This window comes from Lynx rufus, unplaced genomic scaffold (genome assembly GCF_022079265.1).
Source record: "Lynx rufus isolate CCGP_SWC_20201006 ecotype Redwood Valley unplaced genomic scaffold, mLynRuf1.p SCAF_1, whole genome shotgun sequence".
In the NCBI taxonomy this organism is placed as follows: domain Eukaryota; kingdom Metazoa; phylum Chordata; class Mammalia; order Carnivora; family Felidae; genus Lynx; species Lynx rufus.
In genome coordinates, this window is record NW_025814823.1 from 114,731,481 (window position 1) to 114,747,050 (window position 15,570).

Sequence of the window (15,570 nt, forward strand, 5' to 3'; positions counted from 1 at the left end):
TTTCTCACCTGGTTAGATATTGCTATTTATTTTAATATTCGGTTGTTTTCTTTGTTTGTCTTTACCAGATGGGAACAGATAGCCAAAACCAGATTCTTTTGGAACATGCTGCACTGAGAGAAACAGTTAATGCTTTGATCAGTGACCAGAAGCTACAAGAGATATTCAGTCGAGGTAAGAACAAGCAGTCTTCTGTCCTTGAATCCTGAATCAGGTGTGTGGTCAGTGTTGAAGTGATAGTATGTGAAGGACACCATGCAACTCTAAACATTTGTGTTTCTTCTTGTGGGTAGAGTCCAGAGTATTTCCAGTTAGCAAGATCTCTAGAATAGATGGGAAAAATAGAATCTCACTCAGACCACAGTTACCTCTTTAAATTACATTTCATAATATCCAGTTTTGTTGTGAGTTTTGTTTTGTTTTGTTTTGTTTTGTTTTCCATTTCCTAAATAGTTACCAAGGACAAATCTTGTACTAAACACAATGTTAAGGAACTAGAGCTAGAAAACCTCTGCCCTTATTGAGCTCAGTGTCTGTGAGGTTCCTAAGGACTAAAAAGACCAGTAACATAAACAACAACCTAGAGTGCAAGGTACATGTTCATAAAAGAAGGTATCCACAGACTCGTTCACATTAACAACATGTTATTTTTTTAAGAATTAAAACAAAAGAATCCTTAGCTGTTTCCAGTTCAGATACAGATTTTGCCCAAGAGTCTACATAAAGAATATTTATCCTTCCCTTCGTGTTGCACATCTACTCCTCTTTTTTTCTGAGCCTCTTGAAAATCATGATTTTCAGTGAAACAGGGTCCTTGGTTCTCTTTGTCAAACTGTATCTGAATGGGTAAAAGTAGGAAAACTGGCTTATTTGGAGAAGGAGAGTATCAGCATAAAGTGATGTTTAATGGTCAAGGAAAGATATGAAGGAGGAAAGAATGTGAGAAAAACTTGATAGAAGAAAACTGGACAGAATGAGAAGTGAATATGTACGTGGATACATAGAGAAACATTGAGGAAGCTTCATTATAGTTGTGAGAGATAATAATAATTTAAAATAAGTGATGACTTAACTATATAGTCTCAAGTGTATGAGATAATGCAGAGGAGAGAAACTGTCCTTCTTGGAGGGCAAATGAAATTGCAGGGTAACATTACCTGCTGATAAAGTAATATCTTTAAAACTTTGTTTTCCTAGGAAGGCAGGTGCTATGTTTGTTCAGACTATTACTAGTGCAGAGGCTGGAGACCTCATAAATGGAACTCTCCACCTATTGCTATTGAAAGTCAGCAGAGTACAGATGGTTATCTAACATTCCTATGGTCACATGACAAAATAGTATGTTCAACTTACTGACCTCCCTTTTTTGTTGTTTTTAATTTTTTATTTATTTTGAGAGCAAGAAAGAACGCGCCAGCCAAGGAGGGGCAGAGTGGGAGAGGGAGAGAGGGAGAGGGAGAGGGAGAGGGGGAGAGAGAGAGAGAGAGAGAGAGAGAGAGAGAGAATCCCAGGCAGGCTCCGCACTGTTAGCGCAGAGCTGGACTTGGGGCTCGATCCCACGAACTGTGAGATCATGACCCGAACTGAAATGAAAAGTTGGACACTCAACCAACTGGGCCACGTGGGCGCCCCACTGACCTCCCATTTTTTTTATATGTGTATATCAGATGAGATACGTCTGATAAATTTTCTTACTACCTGTAGTTTTTGTTTGTAAGTTTTGTCTTCCTTTTATTCCTTCTAGAATTGGAAGATTCAGATAGGGTGAAATCAGATTTGGAATGCTACAGAATCTCCACATAGAATTTACAAAGATCATGAGGAAAAATTATTTTGTTTTTAAGTGGCTTAATAACCATTTTATTCAGCTCTATACAAGAGAAGTGAAAGTGCTAAATATTTACACCAAAGTTTTCTTTCTGCTTTTAGAAAGAACCATGAATTATAACTTTGGCAAACATTTTCAGTACTGACTGATCTCTCCTGTAGGTCCCTACAGTGTTCAAGGTCACAGGGTCAAAGTATACCAGCCAGAGGGGGAAGAAAGTTGGCTCTGTGGTGTTGTAAGCCATCAAGACTCCATCACCCGTCTTATGGAAGTGTCTGTAACTGAGGTGAGGTTTGGGGTTATTTCCTTTACGATTCATCCATCCTCTTACAGAGGGTGGTGTAGAGAAAGGGTGCATTTAGCTATATGTAAGAAGACTTAGGTTCTGTCTCCAGCTCTTTCACTTAATGACTGTATGATCTTGAGAAAGGCTATTCAACTTTCTTAACCTCTTTGTTCTCATTTGTAAATTAAGAGATAATTAGGTAATCCCCCAGCCCCACCTCAGCACTGTTTTGGGAACTGGGATAGTACATCTGAACGTGCTTTGCACTCTGTAAAACAGTGTAAAAATGTGAAGTAGAATTATCATTATTTTATCATATCCATAAAGGTTAGTAGTTTAAAATCTAGTCAGTTAGCATTTGCTTCTGTAATGCTTATGCCACTCCCCTTTGGACGGTGAACGTATCTAGAGCGACCTGGAGAATTGTCTCAGAAAAACAATAGATGAATGGGTTTTTTTAACTTATTTTTGAGAGAGAGAGAGAGAGAGAAAGAGAGCGCGAGGGAGGGGCAGAGAGCGAGAGGGAGACATAGAATCTGAAGCAGGTTCTAGGCTCTGAGCTGTCAGCACAGCCCGATGTGGGGCTTGAACTCTTGAACTGCAAGATCATGACCTGAGCTGAGGGTGGATGGGCTTGACTGACTGAGCCACCCAGGCGCCCCTAGATGAGTGTTTTGAGGCAAACATAAATGTATTTATCTTTGAATTGGTTTCAGAGTTGTTCTTAACCACATATAATGTAAGCATAAATGATTTTACTTAATTTTTTACTGAGTTTTCAAAAAAATTACTAAATAATCTTCATTTTAAAATTTCAAAAATACACATATATAAAGTATATATTGGAAGCCACCCCTTCCCTCAGGGAAATATCACTCCCCTCAGTGGTAACCACCATTAACAGTTTGGTATGTATTTTTTATATTCTTCCAAATATCTTCTGTGTGTATGTGTAATATTTGTATGTTATCTATTTATGTGATATATATATATATGAACCATACTTTATTAACAAATGGAATTATACCATACATATATAGTTCTTTACCTTTTTTACATAACTGTAAATTATCAATATCTTTCTTGTAAATATACATAGAAATTTGCCTTATCTACTGAATGGGTATGTCATAACTAATTTAATCTAAAATTGGTGGACATTTACATAATTGCCATTATTTTCAGTAATACAAATAATGCTGCAGTGAATATCCTTGAATAGGTATCATTGTATACTGCCACACATTGTTTATTGGAATAAGTTTTTACATATATAATTTCTAGATCATAGGATATGCACATTAAATCTGACAGTGTCTGTCAAATTGGCTGCTCCCTAATGCTTTTATTCTTTATTAGTAGAGTGATTCCTTTAATGACTTGATTCTGTAGGTTTAGTTTCTGATATGTACAGAATAGGAAGGTTTTAGAGATGTAGAATTTGAAATTAACATCTCTAAAAGAGACACTTGGTCATTGAGCTCAATTCTTTCATTCATGTAACAAATATTTGAGTGCTTACTGTATTCTAGACCTTGTTTTGGATGTTGTTATTCTGGCAGTGAATGAGATTGCAGGGATTCCTGGTTTCATGGAGCTTTCATTCTATTGGGGGAGTAGAAATAGATAATTACATGGATTAAAAAAATACATAATTATATCTTTGGACAGGGCTTAAATCTTTTTCCTCCCCTTTTTCATATTTTCTGCTATCCTTCTCCTACTCTAGAGTGGTGAGATCAAGTCCGTAGATCCCAGACTGATCCATGTGATGCTGATGGATAATTCAACTACTCAGAGCGAGGTACAGTAATCAACTAAGTCTCTGAGACTCATGAGCTTTCTTTATCTTATTATGCAGATTCCTCATGTGTGTGTTATCCATGGATGCCCTTTGGGTCTCCATTCTGGCCACTGTACATTTCTTGCTCTCACCACAGTCTTATCTACTTAAGGGAAATACAGTCTCAAGCAGGAGTTGTAGTCTAAGAAAACCCTTTTAATCATGACTGTTGCCTAGCCTTTTTAAAATCCATGGCCTAACTATTTCTTTTTACAGTCATTCAGGACAGATATATTTGAAAGATACACTAGACAGTTAAAGCTGTAATAAGCAGTAGTAATATTTATAACCCATCAAGTAATAAGAAATGGAGAAGATGCATCCTCTTTTTCTTTTCATTAGGTGGTAGTGAGCTCCAAGAAGTCTGAAATTTTGTACTCCAAGAAAACTCAAATCAAACAGGTGCCTAATTCAGTGCTCAGCACACAGTGGATTACTCCATAATTACTCTGAACCAGGCCAGCTCTTGGTTCATTCAGAATTATCATAACCCAAATAAAGATACATAATAAATCAGTACCTAAATCAATCAGGAATCCTGTTTGAATTTCCTTCAGTAAGACATTGAGTATGACAGCCATCTATCCACATATTCCTGACAGTCTCTTAGCATCTCTGTAATATTGCTGTCTTGGCCACTCCTGCTAAGTAAGTATACATTTCTTTACATTTATCCAGTCATTCTTGACTTGATATAACAAGATCACATTAGGAAAAGAAGAATCAGGGTTGAATTCAATAGCTTTTCACTACATGTTATATTGCCACAAGTAGGATATGCCTTTTGACTATAAACATGACTGAAAACACTTTTTACTTTGAGGGTGTGTTGGGCCCCTTTCTTATTCCCTTCCTTATTTCATTCATTCATTAACTACTACTTACATGCCAGCCACTATTCAGCTGGTCAGATATAGCTGTAGAGTACTAGTCTCAGTGTCTTATGCCATCTACTCACATGTGAGGAGCTCACTGTAAGTAGGACATACATATAATTTCAGGGAAGTTGCTGTGAGCCAAGATCAGCAACTTGGCTGGATGTGTTGGATAGAAGATCTGTGGTTTCCACAGCAGACTACCAACAGTATGGGGGGAACAGGAGTAAATCTTGGGTTTGGTTAAGAGCAGTAGAAGGAAATTAAGGAGAAAAGATGCAAATGAAGGCAGCAAAAAAGAGAGAATACAAAAGCTAGAACTGGCAAGATGAAATATAAAATTTGAAAAAGTTACAGTTATAACTATAGTAATGGTTACAATAAAAATATAGATCTGCTCAAAGATTCTATAAATATTCAAGAGCATTAAGAGTAGTTTAATGAAGTTGGTAAATATTAATGGCTAAATAACTACATATCACTAGCTTATTACCAGCCCAACACATGTTATTTGAGTAAAACTATCTGAAAGTTAACTGAATAAAGCTAAAAAAAAAAAAAAAAAATTTGCTTCATGGTGGGATACCAATCTAAGAATGTTCTAGACATAAGTTCTTGCTGCACAAAGATTGTTTGAGAGAATGGTACTGTGTTCCTAGCCCCTTTCCCCATGCTCTTGTCGGGGGAGGAGTTTATTCAGAGATAGGAATCATGTCTCCTAATCTATCTTTTAAGGTTGTTAGGCCTTTCAAATAAGACATAAGTAAGATTTCATAAAATGGGCTGAAATGATTGGAAAAGCTGCGGGATTTGGCTGTATGGTCTGTGGTAGCCTCCCTTTTTTGCTTTCCTGTGTCTAATACTTTGAAATAAGTTCTGGAAATTGTTTGAGTATTTATAGTGTCCACAAGAGCAATCCACACTTGTCTTTGTTGGGCTCACTTTTCCTTTGGTCATAGACTCACCACTGTTAGTCGTCTTATTGCTAAGTTGTCCCCAGTTTTTTAGTGACTTCTGGATAGAGGAGATTTTTATATTTCAATAATTGAAATGCGATTGTCAGGCAAACAAGGAGAAAAATATGAAAGAAAGCAGATTTTTTTTTCATCAAGGGGCAATTGAGCTCCCAGCCTAGCAATAGCAGTCTTGTTTTATAAAAGAAATTCCACAAATTTTTAAAGCCCTCAAAAAAGTCCATTTGAGGAAGCATTTTATTTAAGGGGAGGGTTTGCCAAGTGAGTGAACTTGTAGTAACTCTTATCTTGAATATGTGTGTAAAATGAGTCACAGGAAGATTGGAGCTTTCTGACTAAGGGGATGTCTTAGAGCTGGCATTGGAATGTAGCAATCTGCCTGCTTTCACTGTCTGCTTCTAGAGATGGGAAAGAGCTAATGGTTTATGGTTTTCACAGGATGGAAGGTTCCTTATAATAAATCTCTTTTGAATTTTGTTTTGTAGGGGGGTACGTTAAAAGCAGTAAAATCTTCCAAAGGAAAGAAGAAGAGAGAGAGCATAGAGGGGAAAGATGGCCGGAGGAGGAAAAGTGCTTCGGACTCTGGGTGTGACCCTGCATCAAAGAAATTAAAAGGAGACAGGGGTGAAGTAGACAGTAATGGGAGCGATGGAGGTGAGGCGAGCCGAGGGCCCTGGAAAGGAGGGAATGCCAGTGGAGAGCCAGGGCTGGATCAGAGAGCCAAGCAGCCACCGACTACATTTGTCCCCCAGATTAACCGCAACATTCGCTTTGCCACTTACACCAAAGAAAACGGCAGGACTCTGGTGGTACAGGATGAGCCTGTAGGTGGGGACACACCTGTACCTTTCACTCCATATTCTACAGCCACAGGTCAGACACCTTTGGCCCCAGAGGTGGGTGGAGCCGAAAACAAAGAGGCAGGAAAAACACTGGAACAAGTTGGCCAGGGCATGGTGGCTTCAGCAGCTGTGGTCACTACCGCCAGCTCCACCCCAACCACGGTGAGGATCTCAGACACTGGCCTTGCAGCAGGGACTGGGCCGGAAAAACAGAAAGGCAGCCGGTTACAGGCCCCAGGAGAGGTGAGTTGTTTCAGGGGCAGATTTGCAAGATTTGGGTTCATTCTTTTACCCTACTTTATTGTTAACACATTAAGAAGCATCTAAAATGCCACAGGAAAGGAAGTATTTCTGACATGTGCTTAAATTGTGCTCTGAACAGTCCTTTACTGCTCATTGGGCAAATGTATATATTTTCATAACTTTATCAGCTATTAAAAGTCACCCGAACAATTGCACTAATCAAAAACTGATGATAAAACCCAATTTAATGAGATATTAAAGTAGATCTGATGGGGAATCTTTTTAATTCAATTATCTATTTAGTTCACACAGTGGTTGAGCCTCTACCAGGCCTATGAGAGACAAGGTTAATGAATTACAGTGTTGGTAACAGTGAACACTATAATTAAGGCTATGTGAGAGTGACTATTACCATCCCCTGTTTTTAGTTCATCATTTTCTATGATATTTTCCTTTGAGGCTGGGCTTCTTTCCATGATTTGATATAGCTATAAAAGCGTTTTGGTTTTTTTTCTTTTCTTTTCTGACTTAATCTTTTTAAGCCTTACTGGAAAATTTGATGGAATTAATCACAGTAGTATCCAACTTCCTACGTTTTTTATCTGATTTGCATGTATTGTTGCTGAAATGGAACTTCTGTTAAATAAAAGTTAACATTGGGGCACCTGGGTAGCTCATTTGGTTAAACGTCCCACTATTAATTTCAGCTCAGGTCTTGATCTCAGGGTTGTGAGTTCAGGCCCCACATTGGGCTTCACACTGGGCATGAAACCTACTTAAAAACAGATAGATGGATGGATAGATAGATAGATAGATAGATAAACTTCTAAAAAAATACAAGTTAAATTTGAAACAATATCAAAATCATTTCTCACAGTCTTGACTCTTGTACACCACAGAATGATTTATGATGCTAGTCATTTTCTTTCAAACTGGCTGTTTCTTCAAGCTGGAATATGAAATACAAAAAGTACTAAATGATTTTTTTAATTATGTATAAGAAACTACTGTGTGCTAAGTACTGTATATTATAGACAAGGAATTGAAATCCCTATTTGAAGGAGCTCACATCTTAAGATGGATCATTATAGGCATAACAATGCCAGATAAAACATGGCATATACATTTCATCTGAGTTCGTCCCCTCCTAGCAAATGTGATTTGTGAATCCCTAGTGTGCAAGGATGGGCAGGGACGTGAAATGTCCAGGCAGAAGAGAAGGTTTGTAAATGCAGATTTCATACTGATAAATGGTTTGTCCTTTGTTAGTTCACCAGCATTCCCAAGAGAAGTAGGTGAGGATCTTAAGTGAATTTCCACCGTGTATAAGTCATTATATTGCTCAAACTAATTAAAATCCACTCCATGCCGAAGGCTGTGTAGATGTAAAGGGGGTTACAAAGTAGACCAAATCTTATATGCTGGGAGATCCACTGAATGCTATTATTCTTGGGGTAGCAAAGCTGATTAGAAGAAATGTGGATTCAAAGGGCATTTCTTTTCCAAATAGATTGGAGAAGTTTCTGTGACTGTATCAGTGATTTTGGTAATGTGTCAGCCTAGGTATTCTCCTGGGATATGATTTAGAAGTACAGAAAAGGATGTTTCATTATGGTATCACATCTAAATTAGGGACATAGCCCCCAGGAAATTTCTTGCCCTAAAAATTAAGTTGAAATCAATTTGTCATCACTTTCTTATAAGAGGATTTAGAATTTAATCATGTGAAGGAAAATGAAAGACCATCCAAATTATTTTGCATTCATGTGTATATTTATTTTCAAAGGGTAACTTTAGTAGTGAAACCTAAGCTACCCATGCTGGATCCTTGGAGTCATGCAGGTGTCAAGGCTTCTGGCCAAATTCTGCTTAATGAAACAACAGACAATTCTTAGGGCTGTGTCTTTCTTGTCTCTTCTTTTTAGTTGGGAAGGGGTTTAAATCAGTAGTAGTTGATTAGTGGGAAGGAAAAGAAAAAGTATAATGGGGTTACTGGCTGGCTCAGTTGGTAGTAGAACATGTGACTCTTGATCTCCGGTTCGTGAGTTTGACTAAGTAGAGTTTACCTTAAAGAAAATAAATAAATAAATAATAAACAACTTTAAGTTTTTAACTCTAAAATGCCCTGAAGCAGCCTCTGTAGCAAATGTCAACTGGAGACAAGCCATAGGTGGCATGCCTGGTTCTCATGCCTCTGTGCCATCCTCAAGGAAAGTCCTAATGTAGGCTCTTCTTGCATATTTAATGAGTACCTTAAGTAAATTAACACCTTTTTTTGAACAATAGCCCTTTCATTTATCTGGAATAATTTTTTTTTAATGTGGAAAAGTAATAACCATTAGATTTACCATTTTAACCATTTAAAGTGTTCCAATACTGTAGTATTTAGTACATCCACAATGTTACACAAGAATCACCACTTTCTAGTGGTGATTTTCATCACCCCAGAAGGAAACTCCATATCCGTTAAGCACTCCTAGAATAATTTTTATTTGCCATGTTTTAAAATGAATGTTTAATGGTATCCTACTATTACTACCTGAAGGTTGATTTTAAATGTTCAAACCCACCTGTGGATGAATGTTTCCCTCTTTGTATAACATATATGAAAGTGATCCTCCCCTTCTTTATGCACACACCTTTTATTTACATGCAGAAGTTAACATTAACAAGGTGAAAAAAAGGAAAATTTTTTTTCATTCTCCAATTTGTTGGGCTGAATGCTTTTGTTTGGTGGGTGTATCAGTATCTACACTTTTCTTGTTTGGAGGCTTGTTAGATCCTAATGATAACAGAAGGGTTCAGTAATGAGTGCTTTGTAATTCAACATCTTTTTTTTTTTAACATCTTTTATTTTGAGAGTGAGTGAGTGAGCACGAATGTGGAAGGGGCAGAGAGAGAGAAGGAGACACAGAATCTGAAGCAGGCTCCAGACTCCCGAGCTGTCAGCACAGTCTAACGTGGGGCTCGAACCCACGGACCGTGAGATCCTGACCTGAGCTGAAGTCGGGCACTTAACCGACTGAGTCACCCAGATGCCCTGATAATTTAACACCTTTAGGTCTAACTTTAATTGAAGTAGATACTCAACTTTTAGATTGATTTGGACGCATAAATAAATTGCCAAATTCTAAAAGGGTCCATCTTGGGGAGTTTCAGACTAAGAAAGAGAATATTTTTCCTTGTTATGGGGCAGAAGTCACTTTTGTAAAATGGGCAGTTAGTTTAAATAAATCGAAACTTTGACAGTAGCTAAGATCATTGAGGGAGATTAATATAACAGGGTCACTAGGTACATTTCAGAGTAAAAGCTAGTATCTGTCTGTTCAGGAATCCTTTTCTCCAATTCCTGGTAGAATCTTCCATTTCCAAGTAGAAACTGAGAATCCTACACAGCCTCCTAGTACTGTGACAGACAGTTGGCTAACAGTCAAGGGAGTGGCAGGGTGAGTGACATCCTGCTGTCTATAGCTCACCTTGTTAAAGATGCCCTCTGTGTGGTCTGTGGCAGGTGTCATCTCTAACACTGGTAAAAATCTAGTTATAAGAGCAGTTTTCATGGAATTGTAGGGGAGAAAAGTTGATTTGACCCACAAGAAATGTTGGCCTAGGCCCAGGAAAGAGGTGGTAAGGTTGTCAAGAGAAACTAGAATTACTAATTCAGGCTATCTTCTTTTCAGAATTCAAGAAGTACTGTTCTGGCCTCTTCTGGATTTGGAGCATCTCTCCCAAGTTCATCACAACCTTTGACTTTTGGAAGTGGAAGGAGCCAGTCCAATGGGGTTCTAGCCACAGAGAATAAACCTTTGGGTTTCTCTTTTGGCTGTAGCTCTGCACCAGAGTCTCAGAAAGACTCTGATCTCTCCAAAAACTTGTTTTTTCAATGCATGTCCCAAACTTTACCCACCAGTAACTACTTCACTACCGTTTCAGAGAGTTTGGCTGATGATTCCTCCAGTCGAGACTCATTCAAACAAAGCCTTGAGAGCCTGTGTAAAGGCAGATCGGCTCTTGGAGCAGACACTAAATCAGGCTCTAAAGCTGGCAGCTCTGTGGACCGGAAGGTGCCTGCAGAGTCCATGCCCACCCTCACGCCAGCCTTCCCACGGAGCCTCCTAAACGCCCGCACCCCAGAGAGTCATGAAAATCTATTTTTACAACCCCCTAAACTATCCCGAGAAGAGCCCTCTAACCCTTTCCTAGCATTTGTGGAGAAAGTTGAACATAGCCCTTTCAGCAGCTTTGCATCTCAGGCGTCAGGTAGCTCTTCCTCTGCTACCACTGTCACCTCTAAGGCAGCACCCAGCTGGCCCGAGGCTCACTCTTCTACAGATTCGGCATCTTTAGCAAAGAAGAAAACCCTCTTCATCACAACTGACTCCTCCAAACTGGTGTCTGGTGTTCTGGGCTCAACTCTTACCACCGGGGGTCCGAGCCTCTCTGCCATGGGGAATGGCCGCTCCAGTTCACCCACCAGCAGCCTCACCCAACCCATTGAGATGCCTACTCTCTCCTCCAGCCCCACAGAGGAGAGGCCAACTGTGGGGCCTGGGCAACAGGACAATCCCCTCCTCAAAACCTTTAGTAACGTCTTTGGCAGGCACTCAGGCAGCTTTCTGTCCTCCCCAGCAGATTTTTCACAGGAGAACAAAGCTCCTTTTGAAGCTGTGAAAAGGTTCTCACTGGATGAGCGAAGCTTGGCTTGCAGACAGGACTCAGACTCCAGTACCAACAGTGACCTATCAGATTTGAGCGACTCTGAGGAGCAGCTGCAGGCCAAGACTGGCCTGAAGGGGATTCCAGAGCACCTGATGGGGAAGCTGGGCCCCAATGGGGAGCGCAGTGCTGAGCTATTACTGGGCAAAGGCAAAGGGAAGCAGGCCCCGAAGGGCCGGCCACGGACCGCCCCCCTGAAAGGTGATCTTGCTGGGCTTATTCATGGGCTTGGCTCTAGCACTGGCTTCGAATGCCTATTGTGGTCTTGGGCAGCAGAAGCCCTTTCTTTGATGGAAAGTTCTGTAATCACATAGGATAACATGGCCAAAAGGGCCTATTAGAGGCCCCTCATCAGACCTGTTGGTTCAGGGCAGGATTGCATCTAAACCCCAACACTGTAAGAGGGATATCTACCTGTATAATGAGGACAGAGAAAGGGAAGACCCCTGATACTCCTTTCAGTCAAGAGTTCTTTCCCGGTGTTTTTCTCATCCCTTTCTACTTCTCTTTGGCCCATCCTCTTTAATTTACTTTAGAGGAATTACTGAGTACTGGACTCTGTTCTCACATAGCAGCCTTTCATAGACTTAATTAGGCAAAAAGAATCACCCCTCAAATTTACTTCTGTTACATATATCAGGTTTTAACACCTCTTCCAAAAGCCATTAACTCCTATGCTGTGAGCTTCTAGCCCAGAAATGTGTAAGGGCAAGCGTCCATTACTATTGTCATTAGGAATTGGTACCATGGGGGCCCAACAGTCTGTGATTAATAGAACAGTCGTATCCTGAGAGTCTAGAGGCAAGTGGCTACCTTCTGCCTTCTTGGGTTTTCCTCACCCATACCAGAGTTGTTTCCTTGTAATGGGGCAATGCCCACAAATTCTCCATGGTCCTTAGCTTCCTTTTGAAGCCTCTTGGCTCCCTCCCTTTCTGTCACGGCTGGACATGATGCACACAAGCCCAGCCATGGCAGGAGCAATGACCCAGGTCAGGACAAGAATTCATCCCCAAGAGGATTATGTTATTGGGTCTCATTAATACCAATCATGACCAACCGTTTCTCCTTCCCTTGCCACAGTTGGCCAGTCAGTGCTAAAAGATGTGAGCAAGGTGAAGAAGCTGAAGCAGTCTGGAGAGCCCTTCCTGCAGGATGGGTCATGCATCAATGTAGCTCCTCACCTGCACAAGTGTCGGGAATGCCGCCTGGAGCGGTATCGGAAGTTTAAAGAACAGGAGCAAGATGATTCCACTGTGGCCTGCCGCTTCTTTCACTTCCGGAGGTACCCAAACCTGCCTGTCTCCTTCCCACTTTCCATTAGTGATATACAACTCCCACTCTCTGAATCTGTAAGCATATGTCCAGTCTATTCCTTGTTTTCCTTAACCTGTTTGCTCTTGAGTCTTTGCTGAGGCTCTATCCATAGTAGCCATTCAGTTTGGATTGTGAAGTGACTTGTGGCTTTGTCCTTAGGGAACTGAACAGCTCAGCCGCTGGCCCCTGAACTACGTTGAGTCATTCCTAATTTGGATTCCATTTGAAACCAGTGGTAGAAGCAGAGGATGCTATTTTGTATTATGGATGTGTCTGACCCTTTATTCCTCTACATTGCTAGAGTAACTTGAGTCTCAGGGAGAAGGGCAAGTAAGATGAGGAGATACTGTGAAGTGTCTTTGGAATAGATATAACTGATGAAAATCCTGGGAGTATCCCCTGCTTTTACCAAACAGCAGATAGTCACTTTTTTCTGCTTGATAAACTTAGAAGAAGAATTTCTTCTAAACAATCTTCCAAGAATTCTTAATTTTTAAGATACAGAAATCCAAATGATTTATCCACATAGTGTAGCTTCACTTATTCTGCAAATGTTTACTGAGCACATACTCTGTGCCAGCCATCGTTGTAGGCATTGAGGATTAAACACTGTATAAAACCATAAAAATCTAGCCCTTCAGAGGTTTGCTGAGGAGGCAGACAATAAATAAGGAAAAGAGATTAAATGTATGGCATGTTAGCTGTTAATAACTGAGAAAAATAAGGACAGGAAAGAGGATTGAACCGTGGGGAGGTTAGAAAGCCTACAGTTTAGTGGGGGGTTTTTGTTTTTGTTTTTTTGAGAGAGAGCATGTGCATGTGAGTGAGGGAGAGGCAGAGGGAGTGGGGCACAGAGGATCCAAAGCAGGCCATGTGCTGATAGCAGTGAGCCCAATGCAGGGCTCGAACTCACGAACCACAAGATCCCGACCTGAGCCAAAGTCAGACACTCCACTCACTGAACCACCCAGGCGCCCCTAGAGAGGCTATAGTTTAAATAGGATGACTTGAGAAGATAAGTAAGACTTGAGTAAAGACATGAAGGAGGTGAGGGAGTGGACCACACATGTCTCTGAGAGACAAGTTTTCCGGGTAGAGGGCACAAGGGCAACTGTCCTGAGGTTGGAATATTCCTGGTGTGTTTGTGGACCTAGGGTGGCTAAAATACAGAATGGGGGCAGGGGAATTGAGGTCACAAAATTAATGATGAGTCCATATTTTAAAGGACTAATCTAAGGGCCTTGGCTTTTGTGCTGAATAAGAAGTCATCGGAGGTTTTGAGTTGATGAGTGACGCTGAGGAATGTTTTAAAGGATCACTGTGACTACCTTACTGAGGATAGATTATATTGAAGCAAAGGCAGGAGCACAGAGAAATTAGGAGGCTGTTGGAATTATCCAGGTGAGAATGACAGTAGCTTAGTGATGGAAGTGATGAGTCCAGTTGGATTAAGGATATATTTTGAAGGTAGAACTCACAGGATTTTCTGATTGATCAGATGTGGAGCATGAAAGAAGAAATGGATTCTACAGCTTTTGACCTGAAAACTGGAAAAATGGGACTGCAATTTACTGATGAGGAGATTCCTTAGGGAAAAGCGGGTTTGGGGAAGAAAATGGGAACTTTTAATTTGGGCATGTAAAATTTGAGATGCCTGTTAGATTTCTAGATTGAGGGGCACCTGGGTGGCTCTGTCGGTTGAATGTCCAACTTTTGATTTTGGCTCAGGTCATGAAATCAGGGTTTGTGGGTTAGGGCCCCACATCAGGCTCCATGCTGACAGGGCAGAGCCTGCTTGGGATTCTCTCTCTCTCCCTCTCTCTCTGCCCCTCCTCTGAATTAACAAACACTCTCTCTTTCTCTCTCTCTCTCTCTCAAAAATAAATGAATAAACTTAAAAAAAAAAAGATTTCTAGATGGAGATGTTGAAAGGGCAGCTGGAAACTCAACTCTAGAGTTGAGGGGAAAAGTCCAGGCAGATAAAAATTTCAATGTCATCAGGTATTTAAGCCTAATTGAGATTACTGAAGGAGTCCAAATGTAGACAAAGAAGAAAAGCATTCCTAGGACCGAGTCCTGGAGTTCTCCCACATTGACAGATGGGAAAGATGAGGAGGAGCTAGTAAAGGCAGCTAAGAAAGAACAGCCAGTAAGGTATCCTGGAAGGCAAGTGAAGAAAAGTATTTCCAGGAAGGAATAATGAACTCTGGCAAATACTGGGGATTGGATCAAGTCAGATGAGAACGGAAAGTGACCGTTGGATTTAATGAGGGGTAATGACCTTGTCAAAAAACGGTTTTGGTATGTTGGTGAGGGAAAGCCTGATTGGAGTGCAGTAAGAAAATGAAAGGGAAGAGGAGCTGGTAACAATCCGTATAGACAACTCGGTCAAGAAACATTGCTCTTACAAGCAGATAAATGGAGGGGGGTGTGGGATAGAGAGGATTTTTGAGATAGAAAATTCTTAGAGAATTTTTGAGATAGTTCAAATACAAGAATGATTCAGTAGAGAGGAAGATAGATGATGTAGAAGAAAGAATATGTGGAGGGCTGCCTACGTGAGAGGATGTAGAGGATGTAGAGCATAGGTGGAGAGATTGGTCTTCGCTGGGATCCTAGTTCATTCCTAGCAGCAGCACGTCAGATGGA

The 15,570-nt window shown here is 40.5% G+C and overlaps 1 protein-coding gene across 4 annotated transcripts in view; it reads left to right on the forward strand.

Moving 5' to 3' along the window:
• The window catches only part of KDM3B (lysine demethylase 3B), a 75,244-nt gene that overhangs the window by 28,490 nt on the left and 31,184 nt on the right, over positions 1 to 15,570 (forward strand). For 2 of the 4 annotated variants that reach the window (XM_047085277.1, XM_047085268.1), the window contains exons 4-9: positions 69 to 174; positions 1,990 to 2,114; positions 3,844 to 3,918; positions 6,292 to 6,891; positions 10,572 to 11,808; positions 12,688 to 12,889. In XM_047085277.1, coding sequence (XP_046941233.1) covers positions 69 to 174; positions 1,990 to 2,114; positions 3,844 to 3,918; positions 6,292 to 6,891; positions 10,572 to 11,808; positions 12,688 to 12,889 — 2,345 coding nt within the window. The remainder of the gene's footprint in view (positions 1 to 68; positions 175 to 1,989; positions 2,115 to 3,843; positions 3,919 to 6,291; positions 6,892 to 10,571; positions 11,809 to 12,687; positions 12,890 to 15,570) is intronic. The other 2 variants (XM_047085285.1, XM_047085294.1) reach the window with 2 other exon arrangements.